The sequence below is a fragment of the Plodia interpunctella genome, chromosome 29, assembly GCF_027563975.2.
Source record: "Plodia interpunctella isolate USDA-ARS_2022_Savannah chromosome 29, ilPloInte3.2, whole genome shotgun sequence".
NCBI classification, from domain to species: domain Eukaryota; kingdom Metazoa; phylum Arthropoda; class Insecta; order Lepidoptera; family Pyralidae; genus Plodia; species Plodia interpunctella.
The window spans coordinates 1,117,750-1,145,194 of record NC_071322.1 but is presented as its reverse complement, the minus strand read 5'-3'; the positions used below and the strand labels follow the sequence as shown (position 1 = coordinate 1,145,194).

Sequence of the window (27,445 nt, the reverse complement as noted above, 5' to 3'; positions counted from 1 at the left end):
AGTGGCGCCCTTAAAAAGAAAAAATATAATTTACTTTTTAAAAAAATATTTGATCTTTTTACTATTTTAAACAGCATAGCACCTTTTAACTCCCTCTTGTTCACGGCTGCATGTAAAGACCGGATATCGCTTAAAAGTCATATAGATATTGAAGCTATTTAACTATCCGCTATTTTCTATGTTACTTGTTGTTAAGAGTACCGCCTTAACTATTATAAGGTACTATAAAATCGTCAATTTATTATGAAAATAAAGCATTTTGTGCATTGATTTTATGTAATTAAATTAGTGGATTTGTATGTCAATGTCAAGAGTTAGTGTCGCTTTTGCACGCTACCGATCGTATTTTGTTGTAATTGAAAAATATATGTATGTTAATTTGTAAATGTCTTAAATAGGAGAGTGCCATACGAATATAGAATAGTACTTAAAGTCAAAGGATACGGAAACTTTTGTCTCTCGTATTTTTCTTGTCAACTATCATTTTTCTTTTATATTTACAGTAATTTATATTTCGAATCAATAAATAAATCAATACTTTTCTATAAATTATTTTTTTTAAATATAATTACTTGTTGTGGTAATTTACAATGATAGATCAACAAAAAGAAAAAAAAACAATGCAGAAAGATCAACAAAAAAAAAACCTATCTGACGTAGGTACCTAACAATCGAAGTCGTTTATTTATAAATTATGTTGGCAGCTAAACATTACCTATTTCCTTTCTTATTCTTAAGGAAATTAACTAGTTTACAAATTAAATCAATAATTGTAACATATATTTTTCAATTGCCGTGGATCCCGTCCGCATCGAATGATATGTAACATTTAATCACCAGATTGATAGTTTAGTAAGGATGGGAAGTTGTTAACCCAGCCTACGCTTACCGTACCCGTGTATATGTAGATATTAATTTGAAATAAATATTGACTGTTGGAGAAAATTGTTTTTATTTTTTAATCCAATTTGAATTGGACTAACAAGTTATATAACAACTAAAATTACAACTTGTATTGTTGTTCATACTTCTCAGCGCAGTGGTCGTTCCGAAATGCCAGTAGTTTGTGAGAAATTACTATTTAATATAAACATTGACTTGAAAAAGTGCTTGTGAAGGTATAATTTCTGATTGAAATTATTTAAATTTAAAATGTTGAACTAAATCGATAACTTATTCTCTGTGCTAATCTATCACTGTCTATCAATTACTATGCTATCACTTTTAATAATCACTGTGCACTCTCTAGGTACTGATATCACTGCACTGTACTGTGTCTAACACCGTTTCTAAAAGACTGATTGAATAAAACTGAAAACTGACTGAACAATAACTGAAACTATAACACTGTTTACTATAACTGTTCACTTTAACTAAACTGTTCACTGTTTCTTCTGTGCTCATATAAAACTGTTTATCACTGAAACTGACTGAAAACTATTTACTATAGGTAACTGAAAACTGTATTCACTGTTTACTGGAACTATTCACTATAACTATTTCTTCTGTACTCCACTATTTTCAAGAGACTGTAGACTGGAACTGTTAAAATAAAGCACTGGCTGTCGAAGGGCTCGGGGATTCTTATATACCCAGACACCGACGAGCAATTTCCTGTTGGAACACTGTGGAAGATTCCAGTAAGAACTTTTTAGAATAAAATCGAACTTATAGCGAAAGTTTATGATGTTTGCCTGGTACTGTAAGAACGAAACGGCGCAACGGATTTATTTACTTCTGTTTGAAAGAAAGAGAGAGAGAGAGAAAGAAAGAAAAATAGTTTATTTGGTACATACAGGGCACATCTTTCGCACCTATTGCAAAATGGGCGTTTCTAGAATGTTGGCTATTGTTCTGTGTGTATGCGGAAGGCTTGTAATTGGTTCTGGAGCATTCGATTATTCCTGTCTCGTTCCTTCTCGCTGCGATCTATATATTGCTTACTGTTTTCTTTTGTTGTAGTAGCTCTAGATTTTTCGGCCATCTTTGCATCCGTTATACTAGGAGTACAGAAGTTCATTGAATGTTCATTGATGTAGCCTTTCTCTGTCTGTTACATTTATCTGTCTTTGTCTATTACGTTACGATTTACTACGCAGTAGCGTAAGTACGCAGTAAAGTAAGTATACTTTGAACTCTTCGGCAATCTTTACATCCGTTGCACCAGGAATACAGAAGTTCATTGAATTTTCATTCACTGTCTGTTACATTGGAATTTATTACGCTACTCACTATGAACTTATGCAATCCGCTTGTGTGAGTGTTGACGTACTATTTTATTAATGAAAGGGTTGTCGCGTTCAATAATTCTGGATATTTTATCGAGAAAAGTGCTTTTTATTATTTATTAAAATAGGTAAAACTGTAGAACTATTATGTAGAATGATTATGAATACCTATTTGTGATATAACAATAAGGTATATTATATATTTTAATTTTATGTTTGTGTCTTTAGTTGATCGTTATTAGCTGTCTAAAATGAAAGTAAAGTTTATCATTATCATCATTGGACACGAACGTAAACTAGGCGGTTGAGAAGAATGAAACGAATACGTAAAAATTAATACTTTTTATTCAATATCGTTATGTACGCAGAAAAAGAGTGACTTCATCTATAAATATTTACTGAATTGAAAAATCCTACATAAATATACATATAATAAAAGCATATAGGGCTACGTATGACGCCTCGACAAATCATATGTTTGTAATTTATAGCTAAGAAAACATAATCAACTCATCATGACAACTTTAAATGACCATTCTTTACGACAACTCAAAATGTACGTAATATGCGCATATCAACAATCTAAAAGATTTTTTTAAGCAGTGTGCATACATATACTGCTATCTCTTTCATCCGTGTGAATCTCTATGAACTTTACGTAATTTAAAAAGTTATTACATATTAGAATGTGACATTTTTAGAATCGCCGTCGAGTAGTTTAATCTTTTTTTAAGTGTCATGGCTCCTTCGTTCGCCAAAACGATGATTTTGCCAACGTCAAGGTTGACATTGACAAGGAATATGTTATAATATCAATATTCTAACAAGTTGTCATATTAAGAAATGCGACATTCAACGTCCGGTTGTCATTACGATCTGACTTTGGGAAAATATTGATTTATCAGTTACTGCGCCCCGGGGCTTTGCTCCCGTGGAAATTTCGAGATAAAAAGTAGGTGTATGTCTACCCGTGTAACACAGATTTCATAACAATCCGTCCAGTAGATTTTGAATGAGATCAAGAGTGATAAACATACACACATACATCCTCACCAATTTTCGCATTTATAATATTAGTAGGAGATACTTCAGTTAGGAATACCAAGCAATAAACCAAAGGCATACAATTCACAACGCCACTTAAAATCTAACCTACATTCATATAATATACACAGTATATAGTTAAAAGCCAGATTCTTTCAATTAAAAATCTTCTATATTATAAAAAGAAGTACCGCGTTCATTTGTCAGTTTAAATTCATCGACCAATGCTATACGCGCAAGAGAGTTAAGACGCCAAGGTTGGCGCTATAATAGTGCATGCAAGCGCATGATCGATCCTAGAAAACTGTAACAATGACTGAATGTGAGCGGATGAAAGAGGGGCAGGGAGTGGCCGTACTATATGCTAGTACTATTTATGATACTATAGTATCACTATAATTTCATTTTTTTTATATCTATTCTTTGTCGAGCCTTCAGTTGCTTGGTGCGACTATGCCAGCCATGTCATGGGGAAATTCCATTTTATTTGGTATTATGTCTGCCTTTACGTCATCACCCCTCTCCAGAATGTATAAATACATCTGGCCTCCCGAGATAACGGTTTGTTCAACGTAATGTTGATCTCACCATTGCCCAAACAGAAATTACGCAGGAGTTTTTTTCTTAAACTTGAGTACTGATCACATTCCAACAAAACATGAAGCAAATCTTCAGTTTTATTGCACACATTACATGCATCCGAATGGGCTTTTTTAATAAGAAAATAAAACTTGTTAACTGGAACATGACCTGATCTCACTCGAAAAGCAGATACTAGAATCTCCCTACTGAGACTAGCACAGTCAAACCAAGGCACTGGGTACTATAATTTCATAGTAATAATTTATAACACACCTTGGTAACCATTGAAGACCACCTCTAAGGTATAGCTGAAATGAAAAAGGCTTAATTAAACCTATGTGAAACTGATATCAGCTGCACCTAGGGCAAGCCGGCTAGGTGTAATCACACTTCATAGTTTGATCGTAACATACATTAGTAAAAACAATTTTAAATTTAACTGTCCACCAACTGCACACTCCACGTTTCGTGTCCACTATCAATCACACTTCATAGTTTGATCGTAACATACATTAGTAAAAACAATTTTAAATTTAACTGTCCACCAACTGCACACTCCACGTTTCGTGTCCACTATCACTTAACACATACTCGTCTCCGGACACAATCTGAATGCTCTGCTCTGCTAAAACTTGTTCTGTCTCCATCTCCTCATGTACACCGGTGTCAACCTCGATTTGGACATCGCTTCTCATCATACCGACCAATTCGGCATATTTCTCCTTCTGTTCGTCGGTCATGTTAGCTGGATTATGGTTTTTGAGATGGTAGTTCAAATGACTGCTTTGTTTGAAGCGTTTCTGGCAGATCACACATTGGAATGGTGACACATTTGTGTGGGTCCTCATGTGTTGCTTCAGGTGTATCGACTGGCAGAAGGACTTGGCACAGATGACGCAGCGGTAGGGCTTCACTTTGGTGTGTATCCGGAGATGTTGATCGAGTCCGGACTTCTGTGTGAAGGCCTTCGGGCAGAATGTGCACGGGAACGGACGATCCCCTGTGTGCATTCTCATGTGTTGCTGGACTCCGCCCTGGGAACATGCAACAAACTCAGTTACAACTAGTGGCCCGTCCTGGCTTCTCCTAATCCATTGCCATTCATTAGGGAACCATTCCGAGCTTTAAATCAATTTTTCCTTATTACACAACTGCCCAAAACATGTGATATGCGAAAAATATGTGAATTGTGAGTTTAAATGTTGTAAAATAAAAATAATATTACAGAAATAAAATAAATAAATATATTAGGACAAATCACACAGATTGAGCTAGCCCCAAAGTAAGTTATAGACTTGTGTAATGCCATAAAGAGAAAAAAGTGTTTTGTTAAGTACACGTGTATTATAATGAGTATAAGCATGCAAATATCCACCTGCTGCGTGAATCGCTTGTGACAAACATTTCATACAGACAGACGCAACAGGGTACTTTTTTCAATAATATATCTCTCTCTCATCTGAGCGTTATTCCGGTTGCTTCCCAGCCATCGAGTGTCGGAGCCCAGGGTCCTCTTTCTTTCAATAATATATGTCATGATGTAATGTAGCGTTAAGTATGCAAGTGTCCACACCTGCTGCGTGAACCGCTTGTGGCAGACGCTGCACTGGAAGGGCTTCAGCTTGACGTGCGCCGTGGACGTGTGCTCCGCCAGCGACCGGTTGCTGCTGAACCCCGCGCCGCACACCTGCACCGCAACACAAACCGCATCTATTTATTACACTCCAGCGACAATAGCCACTTAGTCAATGAAATTATTAAGGCGAGTTACCGTGGCGTGTCTGAAATATTTATCTAGTCTCTGCCTTCGTTCTCCTCTAAAAAAATGAATGAACGAAAAACCTAATAATAATCATTTCGATAGATAGATAATACATTTGTTTACTAGCTGTTGCCCGCAGCTTCGCCCGCGTAAATTTCCTACGAGAACAGTTGTTTTTATTGGATGAACACCCTATGCCCTTTTCCATACTTCAAACGACATTTATGCAAAATCTCAATAAGATTAGTTGAATGGATAGAGCGTGAAGAGGTAACCAAAATACTTATTTTCGCATTTGTTAGTTAGAATTTCAAAAGTACACACAGTCACATTGATTATAATAGATAATTTCCTTCACTTCAACCTTTTACATTAGGGCCTATCATGAAAATGTTATGCTGCCTTCTGAGGCCTTAGTGCGGGTTTGCTATTATAACATCTCACTATCGAGTCGATTCGAAGTGAGACGCAGCGAATCCAATGTGTGCACGTACAAATACTCGCCAATGTCATAAAGAGCATGTCAGATGTCGCACAGTGTTAGCAATTACACTTGATGAATTCTTTAGTTTATTCTTGTTTATTTTAACAGAAAGACCAAAACAGCTACATTTTAAACAATTACACATAAAACTAGATAGCAAAGGAGCCAATAATATATAAAGATAATAGATAGCAAAGAAACTTTTAAAGTTAAATTCAAGGAATACATACACATATATATATATATATATATATATATATATATGTATATATATATATATATATATATATATATATATATATATATATATATATATATATATATATATTGTTTAAATATTTAGACAGTGTAGCGCCTCCCTAGTGTGCTTGTTTTATATTTTTGTTTTAAACTTTTAAGTAGTTATATAATAATTATATATAAGTAATTTTAATTTTGTAAAGGTGTCCTCGGAAGACCAGCGTTGTGGTTATCACCGCAACATTATGCTGAGAGGAAGCCTTTTTGGTATACACAAATACGCCCAAAGTGTGAAATCCTGTATATAAATACTTAAGTTTGTGATATCAAATAAAATATTTTTCTTTCTTTCTTTCTTTCCTTCCAATTAAAGGAATGAATATACTCATATACTCACGTCGCAGCTGAAGGGCGCCGTGTGCTCCCCCACGAGGGGCTTCTCGCAGACCTGGCAGCGGTGGCCCTTGCGCCGCCGCGTGTGCTCGTCGCGGAAGTGCGCCGAGTACTCGCAGCACGAGAAGAAGATCTGGTGGCAGGTGCCCGCGGCCACCAGGTTCGACGGCTGCAGGCACTCGAACGGGCCACTGGGAACCACAACAATGTTTTTTTTTTAACTTATCCTTATATATTATAAAATAAAGTCCTCTACCACGTTTGTCTGTCTCAAAAACTATAATAATGAAAAATATGACTTGCATACAATATTTTAATTTACTGTTTACTTTGATTTAATGTTTCACTAAATACAAATGTATATTATATATATAAGTGTTCAAATTCAAAATTCTTTATTCAATTTAGGATGATATACATCACTTATTGACGTCAAAAATTACTTAAACTAAGTCTACTGCCAAAGCGCAGGTGAAGAAGAAGCGGCGCAACAAACTTCACCGCAGCCTTTTCTCCAAGGACGTCAATTAACAAATATAGGTCTTATACATATATTAAAAATTAGGAGGACGAATTTACATCATTATTAAAAATGTCAAAATTTGAATGAATAAATAAATAAATAAAATAAAACTTTACTTGTTACTTTAACAAGTTTGGTTATGAGATATACGACACTCGCGGGGGAGGTGTGAAGCGGGGGGCCGCATCTCGGGGATAGTCAACTGGACGGCGCTAACAACTACTTATACAGATTTTCTACATTCGGATGTGATTGCCGGGATGGGCCGTTAGTAATTTATATATATTTTCCTTTCATCAGCACTTGATCACAATCATAATATGTTTCAGTATACCTTTTGACCGTGTACTTTATTGTGTACTTACATTGTTATATTACTGATAAAAAAATTATACATAAATTTATATTTAAAAAATGGTAAGCCCTTCTGGCATAATAGGGGCCAATACTAGCGATCGAAAAAGGTCGAGCCTTTTAGCCCTTTTTTAAGACTCGCCGCTTTATAGCGAGGGCTAGAAGGCTAAAAGGCTAAATAGCTCTTAAGCCCTCGAGGCTAATTGTATTTATGGCTTTTGAAGGCTCGAGCCTTATAAATTTAAAGCTTGCGAGTCTTTTTTAAAGGCGGGCTTTTTTTCTAAAATTGTTCACTAAAAAAGGCTTGAGGCTTTTTAGGCATAGGCTTTTTTAAAGTCTTTTTAGATATAATATTATTTGACACTATTAGGTACTAATTAGGTCTAAAGGTGGTATCGATGATTGGTTTAAATATAGCAAAAACATAAACAATTACATAATTTTTGGTACATTTAATAATAAAATATAAAACCAGTATACGTTGACACTTGGTTATAAAGATTTACTAAGTCATAAGAGGCCAACTTAAAATAGTCATTGTTCCAAAAAGAAAAACAGCCGATTTTCATTAGGTATGGCAATGAAATGAAATTGTAAATAAATAAAGGATGTGTTAATAAAAATACAGTATCATATTTAAAAAATATAAAAATGAAATTAAACGTAATAAATATAACCAATGACACAACTTGGATATCTACTCATTTTCATTGTCGGAATCATCAAAACTTGGCAAACTGATATTAGCCAAACTGTCTTCTTGGCGTATTTTTCTAATGAAATCCAGAATCTTTGAATACGTCATCGTGCGTTTTTCTGGAGGAACACGGTCGAGCTCAAAAGCTAATAATTTTGCAAACTCTTTGTTTCTTTGATCATTTGGTTGCTGCTCTGAGCACAGGTGGATATCGTCTACCACTACCACATTCAATTGTGCTCGCACATCGGATGAGTCCCATCGATTTCTTTTATATATGGCACAATCCATAATATCTTCTTGTCGTACCTGTACTCCTTTGTCCAATTGTTTTTTTGATGATGATTCTGGTTTTAACTTTTCTTCATTTAAAGATAACTTCCTCTTCTTCTCGCGAGATAAACCAGGTAAAATACTCGGAGAACACGGAGGAGACCCGTCATCACTAGACATTTTTATTATATAATAAAAATGAAATGTATTATCTTAACGAGCCAAGAAATCACAATTGCTAATGATTAACAGATTACAAAATAGTAAAAATATCCAAAAAGTTGTGGGTAGGTGAAATGTTGACCTACCCACAACTTTTTTGATATTTTGGATATTTTTTTTAAACTTCAAGTTACAATATAATATATTGGATCTTTAACCACTGCGCATAACATATCCAAAAGAAAAGTGATTAAAAAGAAAAACATTCTTTAAAAAAAATATTTATTTAATTAGAGTTCCATCTTTAAAAATACTCGACTCTTTTGAGGATTAGGTTAATAGAAACGTAATGAATTATAAATGAAAGTTTTATTATGTATTATAACAGTTTAACATATTTTAAATCAATTAATGAAATAAAAAAAGCATAGGTAAAACATCGTTAGGTACGCGAACATTAATCACCAAAAACGTTTAGCCAGGATGAAAGGCACATTGAGGATTGTATGCTTTTATTACTCAAACGATTCCTTTTCTTATTGATTAAATTTCCAGCTTTGGAAAATGACTGTTCACTGGGAACGCTTGTAGCTGGTATACATAAAATATCAAAAGCCATCTTTTGTAAGCGTGGTAAGTTTAATTGTTGGTTTTTCCACCAGTCTATTACATCAGTGTCTTCGGGTTCAATCGGTAGGGATAAATATTTTTCCAGCTCATTATTATCAAGTCTTCTTTTTTTATAAATTGAAGAAAAAATATTGTTATTGACTCCAGATGCACCGGAAGATTCCGATAGATCGGATTGCTGTTCAGCTGCTTGATTTCCAAGATTGTATCTGGTATTAAAAAGTAATGTCATAGAAGTGAGGGGATCTTCAGTACCATTGTAATTTTCGGAGTAATAATCATTTTTTAATCTTGGATCGAGTATAATAGAAAACATAGCATACTCAGTGCGTAGCAAGGGAAAATATTCTTGCAATTTGTTGAGCATGGCTCCAGAAATTTTTTTCTTAAGATCATTATCCATCTCCTCGGCATTAGAAAGTCGATTCATTAGGACGTCTACTATAGGTACTACATAGTAAATACTTGGGTATTTTGACTTAGATAGTAAAAGTGTGGCATCGTAAAACGGCTTTAGCAAGTCAATCAATAATTTAACATCAGCCCACATGATTTCTTCAATATTGGAATTTCGAAATTCCCTATCATTCTGACAAAGATCATTGAGAACTGCTTTCATTTTATATGCACGCTCAAGCATAAGGTAGGTCGAATTCCACCTTATGTTAATTTCTTTTAGTAAAGCTAATTGCGGAATATCTAATTCTGCACACTTTTCAAAATAGGTCTGCTTTTTTTTAGTGGAAAAATTTATTAAGTTAACAAGTTTACTCACAGCTGAAATAGGCTCTTCAACTTCTTTTAGACCTTTCTTTACTACCAAATTTAAAATGTGTGCCAAACATCTAGTGTGAATCACATCATCATAATCATCATTAAATAAAGTCAGTAATTGTAAACATTTCACATTTACTTTCTCGTTATCTGTAGTAATGGACATAATTCTTTTATGTAAAGCATATAAATTGAAGATTTCTACAATTTTATGTAATATCTGTTCAGCTTTATGTGGATACGGTATTAAATCGAAGTCCAGGATAAATGACTGTAATGCACCATTATCTATTAAGTGCGCAGTAACAACTACGTATGGTTTGTTCGTGACGGAGGTCCAAAAGTCAAAAGTCAAAGAAATTTTATTTGTAATCATTTTGATTTTCTCTATAACTTCAGGTTGTTTCTGTTTAAATAGTTTGTGAATGTTTGATTTAAGTGACGTTGAACTTAATGGCGAGTATTTAGGATTTATCTCAGCCATTAATTTTTTAAAATGTTCTTCTTCTACAAGTTTAAACGGATGGTTGCCGTGAACGATAAAATTAAGCACTAGTCGGTCATACAGTGCCTTTTTATGTTTGCTCAATGTCAATGCAGAAGTATTGCTGGTTGAGGTTGAGGGGCCTTCAATGCCTTCATGACTTAGCAAATGATTTTTTAGCGTAGAATGTGACGATTTTATCGAAAATGGTTTTTTACATATTTTACATTTAAGCCCACTGTCATTCTTCGTGTAATATGTATTCCTCAGCTTTTTATATTTTTTTTTAGGATTCGGAGAAGACTCAATACTCACATTTTCTCTAGAACTCGTAAATGTGACATCAGTAGACACATCCAAATCACCATCAAATCCATCATTTTCCATTTTGGCGCAAAGATAACGAGTAATAGTAACCAACGCGCTAAAATATAATTCCAACCCAATGTTTCAGTTCAATTGATGAACCAGTATTTATTTACGATATTAACCGCAACACAATATACTAACAGATATTTAACTTAACACATTTCCTGGTCATGATACGAACAACAATTCGAATAGAACGATATTAAAACGAATGAATGACGTAAATTAAACCGGGCATCCAGCAACGCATAAGAACAAATATACCTACCTACCCTCACATTAAAATATTAAACACCACGGAAATAAGTATTTTTCTTTGTCATTTCCAAGATAATAATGGCGAAATAGGAATCGATGTTATTTTGAAAATTGTAAAAAAATAATATTCACGTAAGTACAAAATTAATAAAATACAGTCTTATTTTTAAAATAAGTCTAAATTTGACTGGCCTCGTGGCGTAGTGGTTAGTGACACTGACAGATAATCCGGAGGTCGTGGGTTCGATTCCCACCCAGAACAATTGTTTGTGCGATGAACATGATAATTTATTCTGTGTCTGGGTGTTTTATCTATAATATGTATGTATTTAGAAATTTATATTTATTAATTGTTTTTACTACCCATGGCGTTATATGAATGTAGTGACATATTTATTATTATTAGCCAATGTCCAGCAGTGGACGTCCATCGGCTGAGACGACGATTTATTATTATAATTAATATTGTAGCCATCGCTATAAAACGGTGAGTCTTAAAAAAAGGCTATAAGGAGCCTTTTTGACCGCTAAAATGATAAAACTCTAATTACGACGCCAGTCTTGTAAAAAGGCTTTAAAAAAAGCCTAGGCCTAAAAAAGCCTTAAGCTCTTTTTTAGTGAGCAATTTTAGAACTACTGTTTCGTGAGTCCGCCTTTAAAAAAGACTCGCAAGCTTTTAATAGGGCTAAAAGGCTCGAGCCTTTTCGACCGCTACAATTGTGAGTCCGCCTTTAAAAAAGACTCGCAACTTTAAATTTAGGGCTAAAAGGCTCGAGCCTTTTTGACCGCTAGCCAATACTGTTTGAATGAGTTTCTTTCGGCATTTCTTCTCAGCAGTGGTCGTTCCGAAATGCTAGTAGTTTGTAGCTTTGGTAAACATCATTTAATTTAGAATATGACGTGAAAAAGTGCCTGTTAAGGCCTAATTTCTGAATAAATGATTTGATTTTTGATTTTGATTTTTGATTTTTTGATTTTTTTATAGTTACGTAGACGACAAGATCAGTGAACCGGATCAACAAAAATTCGTCATTTCTATCACATAATGGTAAGAAATAATTTTTATCAACATGAAACTAATTATTTATATATTACTATTATTTTCTTAGAAGTGTTAATGTATTTTTAATGAGAGAAAAATATAATAGGTATGCTTTTTATAACACTGTATATAGCTGCCAGGCCTACCATAAAATTTACGGAACGATTCAAGCGGAGTTCAATTTAGGAACCTGAAATGAATCGCACTAGTATTAAAAATCAAATTGATGGTGCGAATTTGCGATGCAGATCAGTTTAGTTCCTGAACTGGATTTTATGGTAAGCCCCCTGATCATAGAAATGAAATAAATTTATTTGCAGGCAGACACGTTGAAATACATAATAGGACCAAAATATGTCTAAATTTAATAATAAATCAATTATAAAACGAAACTCACGTGATAACTTTAGGCTCTCTGTCTCTCTTCTCCCTTATCACGGGGTTCCTCTCCGGCTCTTTCTTCTTCTTCACCAGCGGCACGTCTTCAGACTTTATGATGATGTAGCTCACGTCTTCAGAGGCCAGGCTCATGAGGTTCTGCGGGCCCATGGACGAGAGGAGCTTCTCCGTGTTCAGCCTTATGGCTTTTTGGTTGAACGACTCCTTGTTCACTTTTGGTCTCTGTTGACAATAGGGCAGTTGATAAGCTCAGAGAATTGTAAGACAATTTGCATGATCTAGATAAATAAAACAGATATATTTAGGATCATTCATGGACTGTCACGATGCAGATGGGTTATTATATGATTCAAAAATTATGAAATTATAAATACAAAACTCAACCATCATAAAATACTACAATTTTGTAAAAACTTTTATCAGGAAGTCATCACAATAAACGTAATACAAACATAGCTTTCTTTGGAAACATTTTAGCACGTTGTGACGTCACTGCTACGTGTCATTTAGCACGGAGCGTTTGGACGAGACCAAAAATGTGTGATTTAATTTTTGTCATATCTTCGAAACACCAGTGAAACACTTACTGTGATAATGACAATGCTTTATTGTCATTATCACAGTAAGTTTTTCACTGGTGTTTCTATTAATTTAAAGGCCTTCAAATAGTCATCAAAACAAAATTTACAGTGTACAGTCAGCAGTGGCAGCCAGATAGCTCACGTTGTATTGATTCTCAAAAATTTACCTGAGTAGACACATTTTGAAGAAGTAAAATAAAAACGAAAATTAACCTAAGAAGGAAATGGTCACAGAATGGGAGGACCTAATTACCTCACCGATTGACCGATCACCCAGATCTGGTGCTTGCGCTGGTGTTCTCAACCAGGGAATAAAAACAAATCTATCAACTTACAGCATCAAGCACCTGCAGCCAGGCGCTGTCGTCGCCGCGCAGGTAGATCTCCACGTGCTCCATGCGCACGTGGTTGCGGAGCGCCACCTCGCGCGCGTACCCCTTGCCGCACACCTTGCAAGACACTTCATCGTCATCATCCGGTATCTCGATCTCCTTCTACGGACAATTGATACTATTTTTCAAAAAAAACCTTACATATAATTGTGCTTACATGTTATAAAACATAGTCCTCTGCCGTGTCTGTCTGTTCGAGATAAACTCAAAACTGCATACACTTTGATACGATTTTCTTCAATAGATAATACGATTCCTTTTGAGGTGTATAATTTATTATGTTTTTACACGAGCAAAGCCAGGACAGGCCGCTAGTAATGAGATGAAGATATTCTGGAATTGAGCGAGAATTGAACTATTGCAGTTGTACATCTATAAAAGTGTTAATACAATGTTTGAACTTGTATACTGAATATCATCAAAATTGGCTTACTGGTTTAGCCGTAAAAGCATGACAGACAGAGGTGAATATAGTAGTAGTAGTAGAGGTAATTAACTACTCAAGTATGAGGACATGTCACAGGACAAATAGAGATTATTGTTGTTTAATGCATGCAACAGTAGAAAAAATACTTACTTTAATCTTCACATTCGGCACCACATTCACCATTCTCACAGACATCTTGGATCTGAAACGATTAAACCTAATGTTTAATTTTGACTTTTTTTTTTATTGAAAACAAAGATTCTGTTAAATTTACAATTGGAGTAGTGAGAGTACCATTTCAATTGATTTTTTTTCAACATCAAGATTAGTTAAATGCACAAAAAACATTGAGAACAAAAATCTTTGGTTGCTCTTATAATTATATACGAGTCTTTTCAATGTCTACCTACATGGATACTACAGAAAGTTATTTTTACGTGTATTTATGTGCTGGAAAGAATGGATGGATTCAGATTTTAACCAAGGGGTTATTTTATGCGTAATTATGAAATTATTGAATAGTTGTAGTTGTATTCAATGATGTGAGTGATATTGTAAAAATATACCTATGTATTTTACATATTGCATAACGACGAGACACCCATTAAAATTATAAAATACCAATTTATTCAAATAACAAACCAAGAAGCGGGAATGATAATGTCAAAAATAAACTTTTTCTATATTGTATGGCTATGGACCATCGGAAGTTTACGTAAAAAACTATAAAAAGGTATTGCTTTTCATCAGAACACATCAAAGCCTTTCTTACCACAACAAAAAGCACTAAACCGCAATAATATCCACTGAAACACTTCAAAATAGCCAAACAAACCTAGAAATACGCAATATTTTCTTCGTCAAACATCAGATAGGCGATTGTTTTTTTTTAATTAAAAAAAAGAAATCGAAAAAGAAAAAATTAAAAAATATACGGATTTCAAAAAAATGTCAAGTCAAAATGTAATGACGTTTATGCACCTGTTGTCGAATTTGTATTTCTTTTTCCCTTTTTCCACAACAATCTTCTGCGAATTTTAATTGAAGTAGCGATGATTCAAAGAAATATAAGACAGGCGTGGCTTCCTAAATAGCTAGGGGCGCCATTTTGTGATGTTGTTTCATTCGCCTGTGCATGGATGGCCCGATAATATATCAAGAAATGTCATTGATCATGATGGTGAAGTTAGGGGCACCGTACACTTATGAAAAATTTGTTGTGTTTATTCCATAGTTTATATATAAACTAACTTTTTGTATATAATTAAAATGCGAATGCGATACAAAAAAATTGACATAAACGAATAAAATAATATTTATTTTTAAGTATTAACACATTGAAACTTAAAAAAAAAAGAACAATACTCAACGGCCGACGCATATAAGCGATTTTGTTTGGACTAGCTATAGACGGTGGACATACTGAATAATATTATCTATATTTTTTAGTTATTTTAGGTTTTTGTCAAGTACAATGTAAGTACTACAAAATAAATTCCATGCCAGTCTAAAAAAATATAAACCGGTCAAGTGCGAGTTGAACTTGCGTGAAGAGGGTTACGTACAATTCATAGAATTCTTACAGGTTTTCCTATAATCTAGAAGCAGTGAACTATCCTACTAATATTATAAATGAGAAAGTTTGTGAGTATGTATGTGTGTGTACCTACATGTTTATTACATCAGATGATGACATAAAATAATTTGTATGTACTTTTCCTCATTTTTTTCTTGAACCACTATACTGCACCTGACTACGCCCGTGCTAATGCATGCATGAGCCTACTGGCAGCCGTAAAAATCTTGGCTTCAAGGCCTTTAGAAGAGCAGACGAATTACACAATAAAAAAAGAGCTATTTGTTGTATCAATAGCTCGTTGCTATGGGACAATCAAGAACTTTTAATAGTCCTCTTGTTCTCAAACTACGATGGCCGCGCCTAAAGCGACCACAATTAAAGACGCAATTAAAAGATGGGAAGATAAAACTGGCCAGCAGGCCGCCACGGCGACTGAAGTGAGTCTGATATTCCAATGGCCGCCGATCGAAAAAATGGATAATACGTTAGCTGCACTCGTCAATTGCGAGTAAGTTGATATTCTGTCGTGGAATATTCGGTTAATCAAGCCTTTTCAGGTTCAAAGTTAGATTTTCATCGAAATCCGCCAATAGATCATGCCTAAAGGAGGAAATATTAATATTTTTTAAAATTCCTTTCATCGAAATCCGTTACCACCACCGACGAAATTTCGATAGCGCATGGGCTCAACTTTATACTAATAAAAAGGTCCTAAATCTAGTTACAGTTTTAGAAACCCAGGACTTTTCTAACATTTATTTCTTTTTACACTAATTATTCTTAATATTCTATCATTATTATTTTTTTAGAAAATTGAGTTTATCAACGAATATGATAGAAAAAGTAACTGGATTAAATAGTTTGAAGAAACTTAGGATTCTTTCACTAGGAAGAAACTACATTAAATCATTTGCTGGCATGGTAAGTGATATACAACTTCTAAATACTAGATACTGTGGATATAGAGTTATAGAACATCGACCCAACTCTAATAATCAACACGGCTGTCGCTCCACGTTCATTCCATATCGTTTCTAAAAGAGTGCCGAAAATACAAATGACAACAGTGGCGCCCTCATTTCACCCTGTTGAATTTAATGTTAGTGTGTTTTACTTATTGAAATATTGTTATAGGAATCACTCGGAGATACACTTGAAGAATTATGGATATCATACAATTTAATAGAAAAAATAAAGGGTATCAACGTATTGCGAAATTTGAAAGTTCTATACATGAGCAACAACTTGGTCAAGGAATGGAGCGAATTCAATAAACTGCAGGTTCGTTCAAAACGTTGTTTACAACAATAAATAAATGGCCAAGACCATATGAAAATAAAGATATAAACTACTGATTGCTTAACTTTTACAACTTCCGGTCAAAAAGTAATATTTAGTCAAAAAGTCATTTTCTTTTCCGCTTTACTTTTTAACGCGGGAAAAAAAATAATTTTCCATATCATTGATGTCATTATTTTAATATTATTCTCCCGCGTTCTTTTTATATTTAGTTCAATCCATGGAATTAGTAGGTACGAAGTAATCTTACATTTAGTAAGTAAGTACAAGGTTAAGTCGTCAGCGTGATGTTAACCGTAAACTTTAGCCGTAAACTCGATAGTTCGTCATCGAAATAGTAGTATATAACGTTATTGATGTTACCCTATTCGATATGCTGAATCTAAAAACTCACCAGCGTTTATTCCATTCCACCTGTCCCAGTGATTGTCTGTACCAAAGGTAGGTACCTAATCAAATCTGGCAAGTTAAATTTCACCTACTTCCGTTTTTCTTGAGCTGAAATTTTCTACGTCGCTTCAGTTTTCATGATAATAATTATATTATTATGATAAGCATGACCTGTGCTCCCAGGATCGGCGTCCGACTCGGTTTACCGCACGGACATGATTCTGTCAAGCGTTAAACGCAACAAAATCTCACTGACGACAATTAAAACTTGGGCCAATGTATAAAACTTGTTTCGAAGGAGCTACCACACCTCGAAGACTTGCTATTCGTGGGCAATCCTCTGTATGACGGTTGCGAGCTGGAGGCGTGGCGGTCGGAGGCGGCGCGCCGGCTGCCGAACCTGAAGAAGCTGGACGGAGAGACAGTGATCAGAGAGGACGACCCACCGATCACTGTCGCTGATATGCAGGTGATTGATGCTTGAATGTGACGTCATAGCAGTTATTGATTCGCTGGATGCAGAAGTAACCACGAAACATTTGTATGTTTCGTTGTAGGCCTTCTGGTTTCGTGGTAGGTCTTTGTGTTTGTACACGTAGCGACTAACGTCCACATGCTGTTTTACCATTTCGTGTTTCATGGTAGCCCCCCAGAAGCGACGAAAGGAAAGGGAATGCTCACATTTATGTAATACTAGAGGCCCGTTCCGACTTCGCTCGGGTAAAAATAAATTATACACTTGAAGCTTCCCCAGTAATCGCCCTATTTGTGTAAATGTGTGAAAATCCGTGCGGTAGTTTTCGAATTCGTTGCGAACAGACAGACAAAGACGCGGCAAAGGACTTATAAAATGTAACTATAGTCTTGATTGAACTTTTTCCTACAGTCGTATTACTAACGGCTTCTCTCAAGGCTATTGCGGAGGAGTTTTGGGTACCTAGGGCCGCTACCGACTTTCACATTAGTTTGTTAGCGCGTTGGCAGTTAACTCAAGGTCTGTAGTTTTCCGGAAATAAAATTAACAGTAGTACATACAAAGTTCAAACTGCATGTCATTACGCGTCGTCTGTGTAAACGCCCGCGGTAAAGCCGACGAAGCAATGTAAATAAATATCATAAAACTGTGATTTACTAATTTTTTTTTTTCAGTTGAACGAAGGAGACGCAGTGGAGACACTAGTCAGTGCCGAAACCAACGATTAAATAAAAATATGCCTTTGAATATGGAATTTATAACAAACTGTGTTTAATTGTGACCCTTCCTTTCTTGTGGTGGCTGGATCCGCGATAAAATGAAACAAAACATTATGTAGAAAATATTGTATTCACAATATATTCCTATAGCTATATTATTGTACATCTTCATAGAAGGCAAATACACTTGTTATCAACAACAAGCCTACGTAATACTTAACTAACAATGTTAATCTAATAATTGATTCCATTTTTTTGTCTTTGAATAGAAAGAAACCATTTTCACGTTCATTAAAGTAGCGACGCGTTTCAAATATCCATACAACTTAATATAATAAAGATTTGAACGCTAATTATATTACTTATAAAAAAAAAACTTTATTAACACAGAACGATTACAAGTTTTAATGTTTACGACGTTATTACCGCATTCTGATCGCGTCGCAACTTATTTAATACAGACAATTTAATAACTTATTCACCTAAAAGTATGTACTACCACGTTTATATAATTCTACGTTTTGTTCAATTAGTTATAATTATATTATGAGATAGTTCTATTAGAACAAAATGTTTGTTGTCGCTTCGGCAATGTTCGATGGTGAAGAATCATATCTTAACGACTCAAACCTAATAAAAACAATCAATAAAATATCGACCTTATAGCCTTCACATTAGATGTTAAACCAAAATCAATAATTCGTGCCATATGCATTTGAGTAAATAGCAACCAATAGCCTAGATCAACAAAAAATAATAAACAATACCCGACGAATAGCGAACAAGCTTGGCGCGTTATGATTGGGCGAAATAGTATATTGGTTGAAAATTTTTCGCGCCATCTGCATATATTGTTTTAATGTATATTATTATTATAAAGAGGTGAGCGTTTGTGAGTTTGTATGTTCGAGGCGGGTAATCTTCGAAACTACCAAACCCATTTCAAAAATTCTTCACCATTAGAAAGGTTCATTATCCAAGATTGCTATAGGCTAAATTCACACGGGAGCGAAGCCCCGGGCAACATCTAGTGCATATAGATAGCTGAAGTTTATAACAGTGGTAGTACTTATCAATTATTTATAGCTATATCAATAAAATCAAGTAATATTATTTACTTTTATTAGACGCTTCCACTAAACCAACATAAGATACATTATACAAAAAATACAATTTGAGCAATTTTGTCTTTAAACAAATCTCCTTGTTCAAGTTTTTTAGAAAAGTACAAATTAGAAAATAGTCAAAGAATAAAGAAAATAAATTAAAAAGATAGATTTTAGTCATTATATACAGTTTATAGAAAAATTACCCAAATTTATACAATACATATTGAAAAATTGTTACGTTTATATTCTGCAACATTCATATATATTTTTTGCTACGACAAGAATGTTGAACGATTCTCATTTTAATTCCACAAAAAAAAATTTAAAGGTTACCAAACTTAGAACTAAGGGACAAATAACCTTGGCAACAATAGCATTCCCGGGAAGGGTTGACGTCAGGCGGCCGGTTGTGAAATCACAACCGAATATATTTTTTACGCCGAACCCAGGCTTCGCGGCGTCACAGCGCCGAATGAAACCGAATATGCATGCGAAATCGATGAACTTGAATAAACGTTTAAATTGAAACAAAAAAAATAATTTTCTACTCTTTACAGACAGACTGTATATAATCTAAAAGTTATATATTACATATATATTCTCCGGAGATGCTGCGTGGTTGTGATGGCGTTGCATTGGGGACAAATTTTCTTGGCGCGGAGAGATTGCAGCCAGCACACCTGTAAATAAACGGAGTATTACATAGATCAACAAAAAATAAATAAAATTCTCAAAGTATTACACTAAAATTCGTGTATCTTATTTATTTTTTGTATTATGCCGGGTCCGCAGCGCCAATTTTCTAACAAAACATGTTAGGAAAACCGTCAGTCCGCTGCGCCTACTGTTGTTACGTTTGTGTAGTCCGTATTGCGCTGTGCCCTACGTCTTTCTTCAGTGAGCGCTAACACAGAATGAGCCGCTTCCCCTCCCCGCAGGCGAACGCGGGGCATGTTATCCATTCGGTTCGGAAAACATGTTTTTGTTATTTATCTAACATAACTGTCAGTCCACGCCCCTGATCGGTTAGTAAAACATATTTTCGTGTCAGCTAACACGAAAACACGGCGCTGCGGGCCCGGCTATATGCTTAAAATCTTTGTGCCAATTTTTGAGTTGGGGACAAAGGCAGTGATTGCACGCATGCGCACTATAGCGTGCACACACATCTACAAGTAAAACCAAGTATTAAAATACAAATTCATTGACACAGCATTGATAGAAAGCCATTTTGATATACGACCTCGATACATTATATTCGTATACTAGAGGCCCGTAATCTACTGGACGGATTGTCATGAAATTTGGTACACCTGGAATAACACTAGGGTACTTTTTATTCCGAAATTCCCACGGGAGCGAAGTACCGGGGCGCAGCTAGTAAATTATACACTGAAATCTCCCACAGGAGTCTCAATATCTGTCTATAAATCCGTTTGGTAGTTTTAAAGTTTATCGTGTTCATACAAACTCAAAAGGAGGATATAATTTTTATATGTAGGTAAGGATACTTATCTATACTATTGTTATAAAGAGGTAAGGCGTTTGTGAGTTTGCAAGTTTGAGGCGGGTAATCTCCGAAACTAGCGAACCGATTTCAAAAATTCTTTCAACATTAGAATGGTACAGTCAACAGCACATCAAATGACCCAGCATGTACCTCTATGGCGTGGTAATAGAGGCGGGTTTGCAATGAATTTGGGTAGGTTGATGTGTGCTGTTGACTGTACATTATCCAAGATTGCTATTGTCTCAGAATTCCCACGGGAGCGAAGCCCCGGGCAACATCTAGTCATACCTCGCAGTAGACATGCCAGCACTGTATGGAGACAGCGGGAGACGTGTAGGGCCCCAGACAGATCAGACATTTGCTCTGCGGACACAATATTACATTATACAACCATACTGATCCGGTGTAGACAGAGAAAGATATACTGTCATATCTTCCATTTCATTTTATACAGTACACTTCAATTCAAAAGAAATGTGTCAAAGTGCTAATATATTTTGTCCCTCATGATGTCAATAAAATAAATAAATATATATGGACAGAATCACACAGATTGAGCTAGCCCCAAAGTAAGTTCGAGACTTGTGTTATAGGATACTAACTCAACGATACTATATTTTATAACAAATACATATATAGATAAACATCCAAGACCCAGGTCAATCTGAAAAAGATCATTTTCCATGTTGAGCTGAGCGGGGATCGAACCCGGGACCTCCAGTGCAGCATCCGGCGTGATGACTACGCCGGATGCTGCAGGCCACGACGGTCGTCAATCTGTCGCTTTGTATGAGATGAGCGGGGAAGTTGTATGGAAATTTTCTATATCATTTAATTATGCTAGCTTATTGTGTTTAGTTTTGTTTGTCTATGCCCTTGTTGGCAATCTCTACCCATGGTTTTTTTTACGATAATAGGAACTGTCATTTTTAACGGCATTATGTGTCTGTGGACAGTTCATATAACAGCCATTAAGTTTTGGTATTAAAAAAATATAAAGTCACAAATGTACCTCGGAACCGCCATTTTGTTTTTTCTCAAGCTCTTTGATTCTCGCTCTCAATGCTTGTATCCTGGTCTGAAAACAAAAATATATAATATAATAATAGTCTTATTCTAAAATTATTAATATGGGAATTAAGTCAATTACTTTATAAAATGCATGCACTTATATCATGAAGTATTGACATATGATGTTACATAACTTAAGCGCATGCGCAAGAGTAAACGTCAAGATTGACAGGTGTCACTGAAGGTAGATCTCGGACGGATCACCATCGTAACCTGTTTTGATATACCTTTTGACTATGTACATTATGTACTATTATTAGAAAGAAAAAAAAAACATTGTAAGAAACAATAATGGTAAGCCGATCTGGCATGATAGGGACCAACACTGTTCAAATTAGTTTCTTCCGGCATTTCTTCTCAGCAGTGGTCGTTCCGAAATGCCAGTAGTTTGTAGCTTGTGAGAAATAACTATAAATATAAAAATTGACGAGAAAAAGTGCCTGTGGAGGTCTAATTTCTGAATGAATGATTTGAATTTGAATTTGACGAATGTTTTGATTATAAATCATCGCTTGGCGAAAAGTATGTCAACATGCCATAAAATTAAAAAGTGAATATGTACTGTCACTTCTGTTATTCTAGGATTAAAAAAATATATTTCTATTCACCTCCGCACTAGCCTCAACCAGCCCATTGCACTTGGAGACTGATGCCGCTTCTTCCCCATTTTGTTCCACGTCTACATTCCCCGAGGTCTCACCGTTCTCCTCTAGATTGTCGTCTTGACTGCTCTCAACTTTTGAGATTTCAGCCTGGAAATTGTTGGTTTGTTTGTAATATCCTTATTGTACAATGAACACATGTTAAAGTACCTATACAGGTGAATTTCACGACTTTTTGAACGCGGCGTGTAGCGTTTCATTAGTGTCGCATATTTTTTTTAAAAATAAAGAATCATTTTTATTAAATTCAACATTTATAAAATTAACATTGTACCAGTACTTTACTTATTTATAAAATAGGATAATTACATTGATTACTGTGTATGGTACAATTTAATAAACACTAATGATAGCCCGCGGCGACGTTCAAAACCCTGGTGAAATTCACCCATACAGGGTTACACAGGTATCGGCTGTGGAGACCACTACGCCGTGGAGTTCGTCAATAGTAGGTGGTACAATCCTCGGCACAAAGTTGAACCAAAATGGCGTCGACAGCGCTGGTTTGATTGGAGATGAAAGTGTTATTTATGGGATTTCTGGTGGTTAACCGCGAAAATCCAAATACTCGTTTATTTTTTCATAAATAATAACCACTAAAACTCCTTTCTGACACTTTTCATCTCTAATTAATCCTGCGCTGACGGCCGCCATTTTGGTTCAACTCATGTGTCGAGGATTGTAACAACTTTATTGTATTTTTTTTTTACTAATTTATCGTTTTTTACTTATTAAATCGAAAAAGTAAAAATAAAAATTAGATAAAAAATTAAAGATTTACTAGGGTTTTGATTTTAAACAGTCAAGATATTATAAACATTTTATTTTAACACTTGTATTATAGTGATGTCGAAATGGTGTCTTGTGTATGTTTATGTGGTCGTCCAAATCAGGTCAATTAGGTATAAAAACTCGAGCAACTCACATCAGGATGTATACTGGACGGAGAGTACTGAGCCGGTCCATAGAGTTCAGTGTCCTCATCGCCGTCAACCACCTGAAATATATAAAAATATATTTCATATAAACATATGTTTCAGACACAATACCAAACAATTGTTTTGTAATGAATAAACTCTAAAAATTACTGGATTGGCCGATTTGGATGAAATTTTGCACAGAAATAGACGAAAACTTCACGAGTAACGTAGTTTGTACCAGTTTCTAGAATGGTATCACGTATTCATTCACGAAAGTCGAAGGTCATGTTCAACTGACACGGTACGCCTATGAGAAGAATCTCCTGTTTACATTGTTACATTGCCCATTCATTTGATCGACTTTTGCATTCTCGGCGGGAGGATATAGAGTGGTTCTATTAGCTTATTTTGGCATATTATAAAATAATCTGCCGAGTCTGTCTATTCGCGAGAAACTCAAATACTACTGCACAGATTTTCATGTGGTTTTCACCAATAGTTAGTGTGACTCCTGAGGAATGGTTAGGTGTATACTTTACATTAGGTTTTTCTTTAAACATTATAAAACAAGGTCATTTGCCGTGTCGGTCTGTTCGCAATAAACTTATAAATTACTGCACGGATTTTCAAATAGTTTTCACTAATAGCTAGTGTAATTCTTGAGATTTATTTTATCCGAGCAAAGCCGGGGCACACTTAAAACTATGTCCCACGTAATGACTGCAACATAGGAACTTATATAGAAAGTGAAGCTATCTCACCAGCGCCTGGTCGTTGGAGCCGCGGCGCGCGGCGGAGGCCCGCGGCGGAGGCTCCTGCAGCGCGGAGGCGCGCACTCGCCACTCGCCGCACCACTGGTACTCCGCCCCGAACCCGCTGCCCGATGCTTCTTCGGCTACTGGCTCGTCGTTCTAAACATTGAAATATCAATAAAACTATACAGGTACACTTTTCATAAATCGGCATTTTTTTAGATTTTTCATAAGAACAGTTGATTTTTTTAAGTGATTTCGGGGAAATGTTATTCAGTATTATGGATTTGCTTTCCGTGTTTACGTTTCAATGAAAACCATAGACAAATCTGTGTATGAAGAGTAGAAAATAAATGCGGAGTTCTCTTGGCTTTATCAAACAATGTTGAATTTGAAAAATCATACAATTTATTGATTTATTCTGATGACAAAGATGGATATACATATCATCCAAATCAAAAGGGACCTTATAGCGACTGGCACTTAGGTCTTTATTGCCGTTGTTCGAATACAAAACAAAGACATTAATGGCGTAAGTACCGGGAGCCATAAGGTCCCTTTTGATTTGGACGACGACCACATATTCAAATGGCTTTTTGTTGTTCAGGCTCCAGCCTCAATGACAGAGGAAGAAACTGGCTGTTGAATACGGTAGCTAGGTGGCGCCCCAATGAAAGAAAAAAAAAAACACATGTGGCCAGATTGTATTTACTGTATAAGCAATAACTTTGACACAGTTTGCTTGAAACCAAACCGCAGTGAGTTTAAATTTCAGATATCGCCATCTATGATTTGAAAGAATAATCAGACTAAAAGAAACATCATAGTATCTTAAGGAAATAACAATAAAGATTTTCAACACTGGCAAGAAATGACAAAGATTTGAACATATTTTAGATGGCCAGTTCATACTCTTTTTCTCATACCTCAACATCAATACTCTCGTCCTCCGAGCTAGTATCAGGTACATCTTCATCTAACACCGCTCCGGTCCTCTTCAGACACCTGAGCGCATGCCGCTGTAACCTGGAGGTGGGCAGCGTGAGGTTGCAGACAGGACACTCCCCCTGCTGCGGCGCGGGGGAGCCGCGGCGCCGCGCGCGCAGCCGTCGGAGGCGATTGGAGTGTGCTCGCTGTGGCAATGCGAAAAATATGGAAATATCATAAGACTGAGTCAACCCTTCTTTTAATTAATAGTGAAAATTTGAAAATTATTGAAGAATTGTGGCTCAGTGGTTAAGACAGTCCGCCGTTTGAATCCTACTTCTGGCATATGAGTTTCTATACCAATCTGACTCATGTATAGTAGTTTGTGGAGACCACCATTTGTTTCTGGTGAAGGAAAACATTGTGAGGAAACCTGTGCATTGGTGTGGACAATTTAATTAAGTTATTATATTAATGTGTGCAACTTGAATAAAAATCTGATAGTGTTAGCATTAATATGTTTGATATGAACGAATACAAGAGGTAAAGGTAAACTAGATAATGATAGTATTATAATTTATTATAATTTACATTGTGGCTGTAGACACAATTACCTCAAAAACTTTAACACCCTGTAATAAAATCCTTTATCTAATTTAGCATTATCTGTGGCCTTCCTTTGCTTCACACTGGTAATTTTAAAAGAATTCATACAAGTGTAATGGTGGTTCTATGTGAACAGGGAGCACCGTCTTAAGTCAAACACTAATAATATAAAGAATATTTCATGATAAATATAACAGTCCGAACATCTGCCCACTGTAAGTCGAAAAGTATTTGGTACAGGACAATCCAAAAGTCACCAACTTTGGTGCCTTGGTTTGACTGTGCTAGCTACATGTCTTGCTGGAATGTGGTCGATATTCTGACCTATGTGATAGATTTTTAGTCAAAGTGCCCATGTGTAATGGATTGCTCAACACTATGTTGAGCCAGTCTATTATCACAGGTGGCTAAATACATTTATATATTGTGGACAAGCATTATGAAAGCTAGATAAGTTTATATTAGAGATGACATAGTCCCACTAACCTAACCCCCATGAGGCTGACATAGTCACACAAAGTGCACTGCAGCCTTGTCAAAAATTTAGAAGAAAAAAAAAAAACCAGTGCAAAAGAAAATATAATAATTAAAAACCAACCATTGTGGAGGTGAAAACTGAGGTAGTGAAATTAAAACAATAAAATATATTCTTATCTTCATGAACTTTGTTTAGATGACTTTCCACATATTATTCAAAGTTACTGATGTTAACATACCTGATAAACATCACTTCCCAGGCACCCCGACACGTCAACATCCTGATCTTCGACTACTTCCGAGCTGGTACTCGACCCAGGAACAGCTAAACTATTGTTCGGAGACGTCTGGCTGATTTTCCTCTTGGAACTGCCATTTGATAACTTTTGCAATCTTTCTACTTCCAACGCCAAATGAGAATCTAACTCGCCTTGTCGGATTGTACACGAACAAACCGGACAATTGGGCAGTTCACTCACTTTCTTCCTACTCCTCACGGAATTCAGTATCCTTTCATCGTAAAAACTATTAAAACTACTACCGGGACTGTTATTTAACGAGTTAGAACTCCCATCCATGTTATTGAACATCAAAACAGGTAACATTTTACTGCACTTATAAATCTAAAAACATCGTAATTATTTGTACACTAAATAGTTCAAATGGCCCGGTAATTTGTTGATGAAACTTCGATTGTGATGTATGAACTCGTTTTGCAGTCATAATTGCATTATATAAAACGTAATTAGAGGAATATTTTTTAGCAAAACAATAACAACTTCAGCCGTTTCGTTTACTTTTTTCTTTTTGACAAAAGAACACAGATGCAAAATAGTTTTGACATTGACATT

At 35.4% G+C, this 27,445-nt stretch overlaps 3 protein-coding genes across 7 annotated transcripts; 1 reads left to right on the top strand and 2 right to left on the bottom strand.

Annotated features, from left to right (window-relative positions):
- Window positions 1-2,555: 2,555 nt before the first annotated feature.
- Window positions 2,556-15,220, bottom strand: LOC128681958 (zinc finger protein 235-like). Of its 4 annotated transcripts, none has more exons than XM_053766336.1 (7): window positions 15,080-15,220; window positions 14,249-14,300; window positions 13,615-13,773; window positions 12,697-12,920; window positions 6,738-6,924; window positions 5,428-5,541; window positions 2,556-4,888 (listed from the first exon to the last, which is right to left on the bottom strand). In XM_053766336.1, exons 2-7 carry the CDS (start codon window positions 14,291-14,293, stop codon window positions 4,388-4,390), a joined length of 1,230 nt encoding a protein of 409 aa, XP_053622311.1. In that variant the 5' UTR covers window positions 14,294-14,300; window positions 15,080-15,220; the 3' UTR covers window positions 2,556-4,387. The 4 variants fall into 4 exon arrangements, with proteins under 4 accessions (XP_053622311.1, XP_053622312.1, XP_053622313.1 ...); XM_053766337.1 differs by lacking the exon at window positions 15,080-15,220 and adding an exon at window positions 14,871-14,994; XM_053766338.2 differs by lacking the exon at window positions 15,080-15,220 and adding an exon at window positions 14,665-14,771.
- A 17-nt stretch (window positions 15,221-15,237) lies between these two features.
- On the top strand, window positions 15,238-18,608 carry LOC128681963 (dynein axonemal light chain 1-like). Of its 2 annotated transcripts, none has more exons than XM_053766347.1 (6): window positions 15,238-15,574; window positions 15,972-16,185; window positions 16,487-16,598; window positions 16,812-16,958; window positions 17,665-17,835; window positions 18,516-18,608. In XM_053766347.1, the coding sequence occupies exons 2-6, from the start codon at window positions 16,028-16,030 to the stop codon at window positions 18,567-18,569; spliced, it is 642 nt and encodes a 213-aa protein (XP_053622322.1). In that variant the 5' UTR covers window positions 15,238-15,574; window positions 15,972-16,027; the 3' UTR covers window positions 18,570-18,608. The 2 variants fall into 2 exon arrangements, with proteins under 2 accessions (XP_053622322.1, XP_053622321.1); XM_053766346.1 differs by having other exon boundaries at window positions 15,684-16,185.
- A 63-nt stretch (window positions 18,609-18,671) lies between these two features.
- On the bottom strand, window positions 18,672-27,422 carry RNF220 (ring finger protein 220). The gene is made up of 8 exons (XM_053766344.1): window positions 26,834-27,422; window positions 25,511-25,717; window positions 24,594-24,743; window positions 23,838-23,909; window positions 22,859-23,002; window positions 22,192-22,257; window positions 21,468-21,542; window positions 18,672-20,349 (listed from the first exon to the last, which is right to left on the bottom strand). The coding sequence occupies exons 1-8, from the start codon at window positions 27,197-27,199 to the stop codon at window positions 20,257-20,259; spliced, it is 1,173 nt and encodes a 390-aa protein (XP_053622319.1). The 5' UTR covers window positions 27,200-27,422; the 3' UTR covers window positions 18,672-20,256.
- Between the last annotated feature and the right edge of the window lie 23 nt (window positions 27,423-27,445).